This window comes from Eurytemora carolleeae, unplaced genomic scaffold (genome assembly GCF_000591075.1).
Source record: "Eurytemora carolleeae unplaced genomic scaffold, Eaff_2.0 scaffold144, whole genome shotgun sequence".
Lineage (NCBI taxonomy): Eukaryota > Metazoa > Arthropoda > Copepoda > Calanoida > Temoridae > Eurytemora > Eurytemora carolleeae.
In genome coordinates this window covers 52,693-65,816 of record NW_019396044.1, presented here as the reverse complement: position 1 = coordinate 65,816, position 13,124 = coordinate 52,693, and the positions used below count along the sequence as shown (strand labels likewise).

Sequence of the window (13,124 nt, the reverse complement as noted above, 5' to 3'; positions counted from 1 at the left end):
ACATGATGTTATTTAGGCATAGCGGACACCATTTAGTGGCGGAACCATGGATGTTTGGGCGTCGATTTCCTAGCCCTGCATCCCCGGCTCTCAATCTGTTCAATACACCCCCTACCTTGCTATCACAAACATGTGGCTGGAGTTTGAACCAGATCTGAGGGGTTGGCATACAGTTGAGAGACACACACTGCCTTTTCTGCTCCAAGACCCCTTTTATTGACATTTCGATAAGCCTCTTCTTCAGCCTAGTTTTAGGACCTTCAAACACATCCAGTCCCAAATCAGCAATCAGGTCTCCAACCATTCTCGCCCACGGGTCGTCACGTGCTCCGATCACCGCGTCGAATGTATCGGACAAAATAGGATCCCGTTTTTTATGCATGATTTCCCACACATATAAAGCGACTCTCTCCTTAATCCTGTCACGCATTGGTTTAAACCCCGCATCCATGTACCCAACTACTTTGGACGACGAAATTGGTAATTGCAGGATGAACCGTGCAACCTGGTGCTGGATGCTGTCTAGCTTTCTAGTGACACTGTTGGATAACACCATGGATTCAACCGCATACAGTATAGCTGGTATAGCACATCTCTCCCATAGGGTATGTGCTGCAAGAGACCGGTCTAGTCCAGATGTACATAATGTGGTGCAAAACCATATGAGTTCATAAATTCCACAAAAGTAGGAAAGGACTAAAAATTAAGGAACACGTAAGCTTTTTTTCAGCAATGAAAAGTTCCTCAATACTCGTTGCTGCTCCTGTATTTCCTGGGTTACTAGCTTTCGTTTGATATGCATAAAGCCATATTTAAAATATTTTCATTTTTGGAGGTCATTAAGGTCATTAGAGGTAATTAAAGTAATTAGAAGGTCAAACACTGGATTTGACAGTTGGTAAATAGTTTGGAATGTCTTCTTCCGGGAACTGTAATACACCAGACAAAAAAGCGTGCAGTAAGATAATTAACCCGTTTGAATCCAATTCTTTTTATTGGAAAAAAAGAAGAGTTAAATTTTAATTTGTCTCTAATAATATAGGGTGTCCAAAGAAACATGACAGTAGCAATACGGCCTAAAGGTCGTCATTGATTTTTAAAATAAATTGAGACATTTCTTCGTATACCTAATTGTAGAAGTAGAATTCTAGAATTAATAATTACAAAATACCCCTAGTCTTGGCATTTTCAAAATGTGGTCTGCCTTTCATGAGCTTGTTATTTTTCTGGAGATATGAAGAATTTCCTTTAGATTTCAACAATTTTGGTTTAATTTGTTAAAATTAAAATCTGAACGAAGTTCTTAATATCTCCTTTAGTATTGACAGCACAAAAAAGTCAGAACTAGGATGATTTTGTGGTTATTGTTTCAAGAATCAAGTAGGTTGACAAATGAATGTCACCAATAAATTAAAACATCAAAGACGACTTTCAAGTCGTCTTTATACTGTCATGTCTCGTGGGACACCCTGTACCTTCAAGGATAAAACGGGACAAAAAAATGCCATTTGTATAGAAGTGACAATCCTTAGCAATGTATTGGAAAAAATAAAAAAAAATAACAATTTGTCATTGTTTCCCTTTCGCTTTTCCATAAAGTGTGGTCAGGGGTGGATGTCATTATCCCCATTATCCCCTAGCCTTCCCATACCAGCCAGGAGCGTACTCAGGATCTTTTCAAGGGCCGTAGAACTTTATTCCTGTACAGTGGGGGGGGGGGGGGGGGGGGTTGGCACCCTTTGGGCCCTAAATAACAATGAAAAACATTGTTTCATGTACTTTCCTAGAAAACGATTTTTGGACCTCGACAGGCCTTCATAAAAATGTACATGGTCAAACTATGACTTGTGGCCACGGCGCCCGGTCCTCTTTCTCTAAGATTAAACCGTATTTCACTGATACAGTAAGTGCTTAGCCCCATAGTCCCCCTCCCCTGAATACGCCTCTGAGCCAGTCTAAAATGAAATAAATACCAACAGACAAGTTGTTTAACGGTAATTATTCGACATTTTGTTGCTATTGTAAGATGATTACAACTCAAGAGTAAGAGGATAATTAGTGAATTTTAATTTTGAAGGATCTATCAGTATCCCGTGTCTAGGCCACCAACTGTTCAGAATTAAGCTTTCTCGGCAGAATTAAAATCAATACTGCTACTGTCAAGCGAAACTGCCGCGATCCATTACATCCATGCTTCATATGATAGATAGATACGATGCTATATGGACTGCACTAATGTGTGATTGAACTTATACACATTTTCACTTCTCACTATTCTTTTAAAACGTTTTTAAATGGATTAAAATTGTACAATTACAGACACCAACAGGTTTGTATCCCGATTGAACATTACAGGAATTATGTGCACCAACAGAACACAATACATTTTTCAACATATGTTTATTGTTTAATGAAAAATTTATTCATTTCATAGCAACATGGGGCGGCTTATGATCTACTTGTGAAGGGGTCGTATGGGGGAGGGGAGCACGCGCACAAAAAAAATGTTAAAACCCCCTTTTTTGAAAAAATTTATACCTTTTTAACTATATCGATCATAAACAAACTTCCATATTACGCGCGTTATAAATAATTTCTGTAATTTTCTTGNGGGGACAAAATCAGGCAATGCCCTCTTAATACTGTGGTGTAAGCTTCAAAGGATCAAAATTATAGATGGAAATGTTTCTGAAAAATTATCTTCTATTTTCATGAGAATTGCGATAAATATTGTATACAGATATACAAGAATCTAATTTAATAGGATTTTATATTAAAAATTATGATATCAAATATAAATTTACACTGAAGGCAGTATTGATTAATGCTTCTTCAAAGAAACTTTTTTAGTTAAGGGCAAAAGTGACATTTTAAAGTATTTTTTTTAAAATACTTGATAAGACAAAGCTTTAAATTGGGTATTGTTGCAAATTCCCGAGAACGCGCCCTTACATCCCTTGAATGCTCTCTCATTTCTGGTGTTCTTAATCTTCCAACGGAGGTAATATAACCAGAGGCGCAACTAGGGGGGGGCGGCCGGGCGCACGCCCTCCCCTAGCACCTGAGAGGGGGGGNNGGGGGGGGGGGGGCTTTTTTTGCGGTGGGAGGGTCTCAGCTGCACTCCATAGGGGCCAGGGTTTCCAGCGAAAATTTTGCATTTTTTCACGAAATTTTCCCTTTTTTTGCAAAGCTTTTGTTAGTGAAATTTCGCATCGTTTTCGCTTCCTTTTGCTAATTTCTTTCCCGCGAAAAAATGCGAAATTTCAGGAAATTTTGTTCTCTCCCTTGAAACCCTAATTGGGGCCCAAAAAACCTGAAACTAACAGATTTAATGAGGGAGGGGGTATAATTGAGCCCCTACCCTTTCAAATAATGCAGTGAGAAGTCAGAATTTAGTTGATTTTTATCGAGTGCATTTTATTTGCTGTAGAAAACGGAACAGTTGAGACAACCTTCAGAATAACAAAGTTTGATAACGAGCTTTAAACAATTTTCTATGTTGTAACATAAAGATAAATGTATAAAATTTTAGCTAAATAGTCAGTTTTGAAATTGAATATTGAATTATTAATTAATTTCAATGGGGGAGCACGAATAGGGTTGCCTAATTTGATATGATGTGGGGGGGGGGGTAATTTAAAATTTGAAATTGAAAGGGAAGTTTTTTCATCCTTATTTATATGTACTAAAACAAAAATTTTACAGGAATACAAAACCCTGAACTTTTTATTGCGCTCCCCGCACGGTAACCGCCAAAAAAGTCCCTGGAAAAAAATTTCCGGAAAAAGTCCGAAAATTTCACACTAAAAACTCCTGTGGAAAAAGTCCTTTTATTAAAAAGTCTCCGGAAATAAAGTCTTAACATTCAATTCGAGACTTAATTTTCTAGGACTTTTGTTCTGGCTCCCAGGAATCCAAAACACAAGACGTTATTTCCAGTGACGTTTTTTCCAAGGACTTCAGAAAATTCTGACTTTTTTCCAATGTTTTTATTTCCAGGTTTTTTCCAGAAACTTTTTTTCCCGGGACTTTCATGCATAGATTCTCCACGCACAAGCCTGACTCTGAACAAATATTTTTGGTGATAATTCGTATTTTGACCTCTGGAGGTCATTGAAATCTAGAGGTCAAATATCTTTTAGATAATCTGAGGTCAAAAAGGGGTTTTAGAATAGAATAATAACACCAAAAACCTTATGATTTGATGCCTCACATACATTATTTCATTGGTTTCATATTTCAACCTCCAGATGTCAGCAAATTTTGAATGATCTAGTCAAAAAGGGGTATCGGAATGGAATCAGAACACTAAAAAACCTAAGATTTGATATCTCACATGACCTATCTTCACTGATTTAATATTTGATCATTTTTGGAGGTCCGTATCGAAGGAAAGTCAAAACGGAGGTTCGGATATATGTCTCTTATATCAGTGCATGACTTGGTGTTTGCAAAAATTTAACAACATGTCCGATTAGCTTATAATTGAAATAGAGTGAAATAAATTGGTATTATCCCGTATTATCTGGAGGTCAATGACCTCCGTTCTCAAATTTCCTTTGCTATCTACGTAGATGACCACAATTAAGGGCTGCATGCAAAATTTCAGCCTTCTATCTCAATTATTCATACCATACGAAGCCTGTACAAAATTTGGGGTCACAAAGTGTCGAAATGGTCCTTTCTTTTTGCACACTTTTTACAAAACTGGTCATAACTCAATAACTTACGGCAAGATTTGTTTCTCTGATAATTAATTCTATTCCTACAAGCTGCTGAACTAGTCAGATGAGCGTTTATATTTATTGAATACAATCATACAAAGCATTTTTAATTCAAGAAGATATTCCAAATAAAAGTTTCTAAGAGTTTAGGAAGCCATAATAACCAGTAAATGTAATTATACAATAAACAAGAAGTATAAAAATTCAGAGGTGGAAAATAAAAATGCATTTGTTGAAAGTTTACTGGTCTCTTTAAAGGAATACCAGGGTAAAAGAAAACTATTTTGAAGTAAACAAACAAGAAAAACACGCTATTTTTGAAAATATCGAGCTCAATTACGAATTAGGGCCAAAAGACAAACAACTTTTTCAGTCAAACTAGTTTCGCCGACAAACTTCTGGAAACACAAGTTTAAAATCTATTGTCTGTTTCGTAGAAACAGAGCTTAAGTACTGATGATCATTTCAGTCCAATCTCAATTGAAATCAAAATTCTGCAAGATGACTACAGGTGGTTTGTTACTTAAATGATTTGAAAACAAAGACAAATTACAGTTGAGTAGGAAATAAGAAAACTTGAAAGTAATAATTGAATAAACATTCAGCCATGACACTCATCTAGGATCATGACGAACAACACAGATATACGAGTGCCAAGCAGGGGCTGACTATTTAATTAAAGTCAATAAGCTCGACGTCGAAGACAAGAGTGGAATTGGGAGGGATCATACCAGAAACTCCGCTTGACCCATACCTACAAAATATTATTCAACTATAGAACAAACGACAATCCTCCAATCTACAGCAGTACAAGAAATATATTGTAGACAAAAAAATTGAATTTTAGAAAACTGACCGTTTTGCTCTCCGGAAAATTTAAACAGTGAATGTATAAACATAACTTAGCATTGTCGTAGGAAGCTGAGTTTTTGTATGTAAACTCAAAAATATGTTTATCACATGCATTTTTGATTTTGAACGGATCTGAGCGCATGCGCTTTTTGTCAAAAAAATACAACTTTTTGACAGTAAATCAATCTTGACATCTTTAATTGCACTAGAACTTGAATCATGACACTCAAATATGTGCTAGCAGCCAGCAGTTCCGTAATGACGTCATCTTAACACATATTTAGCATGTTGTGTGTCAATTTATAGGTAGTTGGGCACGAGGGATCCATTTCCGAGGTCAAAATAAATATTGTCCCATTTTTAATTTGATATAAATCCTATGCTACTTTTAATCTTTTAATGCACACGCGCACTGAAATTTTAAGGCTTTGGAGTACATTTTTTTTGAGCGCATATTTGTTTCACGAGTATTAGGATAAATGTTCAAGACAATTAATGATGTTAAGATTGATTAACTGTAAAAAAATCGCATTTTTTTCATAAAAGGCAAGCGCGCGCACACTTATGCTTAAATCCGTTCAAACCCCCAAAAATGCATGTAATATACATATTTTGGAGTTTGCATACATAAAATCAGCTTCCTACGACATTGCTAAGTTATGTTTTTTCACGGTTTAAATTTTCCGGAGAGTAATAATATTGATCTTTATTTTCCATTTAAGTTTCTTTGTTTTTAAAACTCGGCAATTATGAAAATAAATTTCATTATATTTTGATATCCTTACTGAAAAAAAGCAGCTCCATCTGGGAAAGACTCAAGTTATGGCCTTAAATGTTTTATTGCCAAATTTAGCGGCAAATGGATCAGATATTGGCCAAAAAAATTCATATTTAAATCAGTTTTCAATGCCATTTTCTACTTGACTACTATTGCTTGGTTAAATGTTACAACCTATAAAAAAATTGTTTTTATAAAAAGATGCCCATTGATATTAAGATTGCAGAGTAAAATAAATTTTTTTAATATCTTTTAAGACAGCTAAGCTCTCGACATTTTAGTAAACGAGTTAGGCAACGCTGAAACCCCCGCTTTGTAAGTAACATTGTTGTTATTAAAGTCTCGTACACTAAAATAATTCTCAGGAAAGTTATTACCTCCGTGGTCTTTGAAGATATTCGAGTTTTTGCACTGCAAATTAGAGGAACCCAAACGCATCTTATTTATGAATTTTTTACCAATACCTTACTCATTTGCAAGCGGCAATAAAAATTCAATAAATAAAGTTAATAAAAATGTAGCCAACATTTTTTAGAGCATAAAGGAATAATTACCCAAGATCTGCGCTAATGGTAAGCTTTGCTCTCTGTCCCTTTGACATCTTGGCAACTCCCTCATCCCAGCCAGCGATCACCTGAATAGAAATAATTAAGAATTTATACAGGGTTACATCCATTAAGGCTGAGACCTCAAAGAGGACACTAACTCTTTAGTTCTGACATTGAGATTTAAACTTCATCTTCGGTCATAAAAATTGTCTTCTATATTTTTAACATATGAATGGGGGGAAAAAATCATGAGTTTAACGCTGGATGGAACCATCAATGTGAGAGAAAAAGGACTGAACCAATTTTGTTCCTGTCCTCTCTGAAGTCTCGTCCTTTGTGGGTAACCCTGTATAAAATAAACATGGTAATATAGAAACAATGCTCGCATTGTAACCTAATTCGAAATCCTCACAATATCCCATTTTCCCAGCTAAGTCTACCTTACTGTTCAAAGATATTTCTAAGGGCCGGGATTAATAAAATTTGCCTCAAATTTAGATAGAGAAATTCGATAGAACCCCGGGAATGTTCCTAGCTAGCTTGCTGATAGTTAACAGGTGTCCAAAAACCCTTTGTTCTGAGGAACCAATTTTTGTTTAATTAATTTTCCAATTCAAGTGTCATTAGAAAGCTTCATATTTCAGTTATTTCATTGTTGATTTTTCTTTTAGGCTTCATGCTTTTTATGTTACAATCACTTCTTTGAGTATAATTCGAACATAGTTTTCACAGATTTTTCTAATGTTTGATTTCACATTTATTTTTGTTCAAGTTCATAAATCATTGCCAAAAATTGACAGAAATTCATAATTTTTTTAAGTAAGCTGTTAGTCTGAGGCTGTAGTTTTTATTTTCCAAAATTTTGGATACTCGATAATCATTTTTTGAGCTAGATCAGTCTAAAAATGAAATCACAGTTTTAAAATATAAATAAATGAAAGCTATGGTACCGACATAGGTCCGTACAAACTTGCAAAGTCGACCAAAATTATCTAAAAATATTTTTTTTGGAAATCAATCAGTACATTTAACAATCCACAGCTCGCTTTTTAATCAAAAATTTTTTTATCTAACCCAGCTGGACAAAAATTGTTAAACTTTTTGCTTTAGATTTTTGCCTTATTCTAAAACTTATAAGAAGTGGTTGTAACAAAAAAAAGTATGAGGCGTAGAAAAACATGTACACCTTGAAATAACTGAAATTTAGAGCTTTCCAATAATACAGTTACAAGTTTTCTTTAAGAACAGGAACAATTTCTTATAGAACAATACACATTAACAAGAGCATTTCACACCCAGACAACACAAAATATATCAACATTATTGTATTAAATGATTTACAGTTCGATGTTGAGTTGTGTTACCTCTTGACGTCCAATCTTGAACTTGAAGGGTTGCCCCCTGTCCCTCGAGCTATCAATCTTCTTACCGTTGGTCAGGGTCAATACATAGTGACAGGTCACTGTCTGACCTCCCCTACAAGAGAAATATTATATACTTGGCAATCAACCAAATCATGAATATTCAGTATTCATGTAACGAACTCAATTTTTTTTCCTGGGCGTTTTTTAATTAAGTCGTGTTCCCTAAACCCTAAACACCAAACATAAATAAAGTCCTCCTTAGCTACAGAGAGTTCCATATAATATTGGATGATCTCCAAGATATAACGGTGAAATATGCACATAATAATCAAAAATCCTAGTGTTTTCTGCATGCAAATTTTTACTATAGGCTTATAAATTTTTAAAAATGATTCATGATCCGAAATGATGTGGACAACCTGTATCAAACATATTGAGTGAAATACATTATGATGCAATGTCAATTATAGAATTTATGATTTCAATTCTGCCAACACATGGGTATATGTTTTCTCTATATTATCCCCGCTCCCCCTCCCTCTCTTAAACATGATTTTTCCCCCCAGATGATACCTTATAATATTTCGGGGAATGTAAATGAAATTTGGTATCAAGAAATGGGAAAACTGGCCAACTGATGTCTAATTTCATTCAGCATCAAAAACCCCCCCCCCCCCCTTTAAGAATCAATAACACAATGTTAATAAGTAAGAATGTTTGGATGCAAGCATTCAAAAATAAAAATAAGGTCGACCCTCAATAAGTGATGTGCAATAAGTGGGTTCGTTTTAGAAGGTTTCTGGACTAATAAAAGGTTTAACAAAATCTGAGAGTTTTGCAAATTTCATATTCGAAACATTTGCTTTTCTTACACATTGCCATATTTTGAATCAGAAAGATAATATTTGCAATAAACAAATAAAAACGAACAAAGAACAAATGTGTTAAATAAAAGATAGTTTTTTTTGGTTCGTAGCATAAAAAATTAACAAAATATAAAAAGCAAACTTTAAAAAAATTAATTTTTAAGTGTTGGAAGTTTTATTAAAAAACTAACCAAAACAGTTAAAATTCCTAACGTTTAGAAATTAAACTCAAGCTAAAATGATAAGAACCGACTTAAGCACCGATTCCAAACAAATTTACCCATATTTCAAATTTTATAAAATATAGCATTTTCTATTCTTGCAAAAGTTAAATTATATATTTTGTCTAAAAAGACTGTTCATTTTCTTTACACCTGGTCAATTTTCCAAGCTTTATATGCGCCATCTTTTGTCTAGGAGTGTTTGTAAATTGTAAGACCCCCCCCCCCTCCCTCTTAAATATTTTTATTTCATTTTTAATCTTGGTACCTCGGAAGCATATTTTTGATCATCAATTTCATCATCATTTGATCAACTTTCAAGGATTTTTAAACTTCTTAAAAAATAAGTGGAACAAAACTTACTCAGCGAATCATGGGGAAAGGTTCTTTAAATTTACATCTTGCAATATGAAAAAATATTATATAAATGTAAGATAAGTAGTTCACAATTAAATCTAAAAACATTGTTATTTTCATAAAATCTGATTCATGTCAGTGCAACTACAGGGGTGTATATTTTTCAAAATTGAGAAAAGAAAAAAAGGAAAAAGGTAAGTTTTTTCATTCTTTTAGGTAATTTTACCCCAAAATCAGATACTTTCTCCAAATTTAGCAAAAAACCTATAAGAGGACAGGGGGGGGGATAAAACGATTTTTTAAGAAAATAAACACCCCTGTGTCTTTATTATCTGAAACTCCAAAGTATGGTTCCTGGACCAAGATTTGACAAATATTCAAAAATACAGATTAATTGCAAAAAAGATTCCTAAACATTTTTCTAGAGAACTTTAGTAAAACAGGTTTAAACAACACATTTACAGGGTGGCCAAAACTTTTTTGAAAAAATCCGTACAAAAATCCGTACATAAATCCGTACATTTTCAGAGGAAATCCGTACAATCCGTACAATTTTCGAAAAAAAATCCGTACAATCCGTACATTTTTTTGAACAAATCCGTACATCTTAAAAAAAATCTCTAGAGAACTAGAGAACTAGAGAACTAAAGAACTAGATAACTAAAGAACTAGAGAACTGAAGAACTAGAGAATTAGAGAACCAGAGAACCAGAGAACTAGAGAACTAATGAACTAGATAATAGAGAACTAGAGAACTAGAGAACTAAAGAACTAGGAACCCGAGAATTAGAAAACCAGAGAACCAGAGAACTAGAGAACTAGATAATAGCGAACTAGAGAACTAGAGAACTAGAGAACCAGAGTACCAGAGAACTAGAAAACTAGAGAACTAAAGAGCGTTGATTCTAATTTTTAAAACTGTTTAGATCAGTGTGTAGGCCATTTAACAACCAAACAATTAAGTTATAATTAGAAAGAGTGGAGTGTAGATTTAGGATCTAATATAATTAAAAATAGCGTGGTACAGGGGTTGCACACTCAATTAAAAGAAAGTTGATATTAAACTAAAAATGAAAAGATTTACAGATAAACGGAAGAAACCTGAGAGGATGTTCTCAGATCTGATAAAGAGACAGATAGATAGATAGATAAACAGACAGACAGATAGATAGACAGAGAAACAGATAGACACATACACATTTAGATAAACAGAGAGACAGATAGGATATATAAACAGATGAATAAAAAGATAGATAAACTGACATGAAGATAGATATACAGATGGATAGACAGATGGATAGACACATAGCTAGATAGATAGCTAGACATATAGCTAGACATATAGCTAGACAGAGAGCTAGACAGATAGATAGAAAGATAGATAGACAGATAGATAGACAGATAGATAGACAGTTATCTAGACAGATAGCTAGACAGATAGACAGATAGATAAACACATTCTCAAATGAACACTTCTGGAACATATTCTCAAATGAACACTTCTGGGATCTCGAAAATTATGAATGAATTTTGATTGTCAATTGAAACGTTAACCAATCTACTATTATTTAGAATGCAGAAATTAAGTTAAACTAACTTCATTTTGACGAGATTTTTTTTTGAAATTTTCATGAAAAACTTGCTGAAATGAGTGAAAATTTAAAAAAAAACCGGTGTATTTCCAGGATAAAAATCCGTACAATTTGAAAAAAAATCCGTACAATCCCTACAATCCGTACATTTTAGGGTTACAAAATAAAAAATCCGTACAATCCGTACATTTTGGCCACCCTGCATTTAAGAGAGCTTTGAAAAAGATTGTTTTTTACTTCCCGAATTATTGGCTATTTTATTTTTTTCTGTGACACTCCCTGGCATTACGAACCTCTACTGGCTACACCTAATTACAAAATATCACAAATATCTAATGCTCTCAGAGCGAATGCCTTGATGCCTTTAGTGAAAATAATTTAACAAACTTTAATAGAGTCTATGCAGTCAGAAAATTTTTTTTTTCTCTCCTAACTTTTCTTGCAACAGTGCAGTGCAGTGGGGCGATTATGTCGATTAAAACTTAATGATAATTATTTAAAAATTAAAAATTAAAAAAATTCAAGATGCGTTGAGGCCCCTTCATCAGAAGAGTATCTTAATCCTCTAGGATAAACCTACGATTAATAAATCCTAGGTTTTATCATATGTTTTAGATTTGTCGCACGATTACGGAAGTACTGTTTCACTTTCATCAGTCATAAATCCGCCCTAAATAGAGGGTGGATTATCTATCCTAACTCAACCCTGAAACAGCTGAAACTTTCATTGGTCATTCGTTAAATCCTAAGATTATCTACCCTTTTTCATCCGTACTGTTTGTTTAAGCGCATGCAAAACTCAAAAAAAAAATATTTTTTTCCAAAATTATTTTTAAATTTTTTTTTTTTTTTTAATTTAAAGATAATGTTTTCTGAAAAACAAATGACTAAAAATCAATATTTTCGGAAGAAATTTTTTTTCAGAAAGTTTTTAAATACTAAAAAAATTCTTCCTTTCCCTTACTATCTATATTTTCATCAGTCTATCTTTCTATCTTATCTATTTAAAAAAAACCTCCCTCTCTTTTCCCTCAGAGCCAAACCCAATTATTCGTAGAATATAGGGAAGATAATCTAGGGTAAACCCATCCGTGCGGATGGATTTTCAAACCCTGCTCTAAAATGTTGTTTTCTAAACCTACTGATATTAAATGATGCAGATTTTTAGATTTATTAATGCTTTTACTGAAATTAAGGTACAACAGTGAAAAACCCGTTATCAAAATTGTCAAGGACAGATTTCTTGGTTAAACTGCAAAATTGAAAAGTGTACCTGGGAAAGCTTGATCCATCTCCAGGCTTCAAGGTTTCAATATCAACTCCCATTTTTAGAATCTGAAAAACAAGAAATGAAGATAAGCGTGATCTTCAACGAAATCTTAAGCCGTAAAGTAATGGACAGGCCAGGGGGCTGACGCTGCGGCCAGGTGTCAAAATATGCCCGTGATCCAAAGATGATAGAAGGTGGGGGCCTCTCATAACAATTTTATACATGGATCTCATATGCGACACGGATACAATTGATCATGTGGCCGCAGAGCCCGGACCCCTAGCCGGTCCTATAAGCGGCGCTCGGCCCCCTAGCATGTCCTAGCTGCAACACTCGGCCCATAAATTGTCTTGCCTTATTGCCTAATTGCCTTATCTAACCCTAAAAACATTAAAAAAATAATAATTTTGCTTATAAATAAGTGGTCATGCACCAAAGCGATAGGAGGGGGAGGGTTCAAATATCGTATACTAGGATCGACCCGAATACCACTAAACCCTAGCTGAAAAAGCTAACTGAACCCAAAGAACATCCTGAAATTTTTTTAATGAA

General features: G+C 34.2%; 1 protein-coding gene across 1 annotated transcript; it reads right to left on the bottom strand.

Moving 5' to 3' along the window:
• Positions 1-5,038: 5,038 nt before the first annotated feature.
• Positions 5,039-12,682, bottom strand: LOC111701652 (peptidyl-prolyl cis-trans isomerase FKBP1A). The gene is made up of 4 exons (XM_023473036.1): positions 12,576-12,682; positions 8,267-8,378; positions 6,909-6,988; positions 5,039-5,478 (listed from the first exon to the last, which is right to left on the bottom strand). Exons 1-4 carry the CDS (start codon positions 12,626-12,628, stop codon positions 5,397-5,399), a joined length of 327 nt encoding a protein of 108 aa, XP_023328804.1. The 5' UTR covers positions 12,629-12,682; the 3' UTR covers positions 5,039-5,396.
• Positions 12,683-13,124: the final 442 nt, after the last annotated feature.

What these genes read in the sequence shown, in the direction of transcription:
- LOC111701652 (XM_023473036.1), bottom strand. Translation starts at nt 12,628, where the DNA reads ATGGGAGTTGATATTGAAACCTTGAAGCCTGGAGATGGATCAAGCTTT. An exon ending in TCAAGATTGGACGTCAAGAG is followed by an intron (nt 6,989 to 8,266) that starts GTAACACAACTC and finishes ATTTCTATTCAG; the next exon opens with GTGATCGCTGGCTGGGATGA. An exon ending in ACCATTAGCGCAGATCTTGG is followed by an intron (nt 5,479 to 6,908) that starts GTAATTATTCCT and finishes AATATTTTGTAG; the next exon opens with GTATGGGTCAAGCGGAGTTT.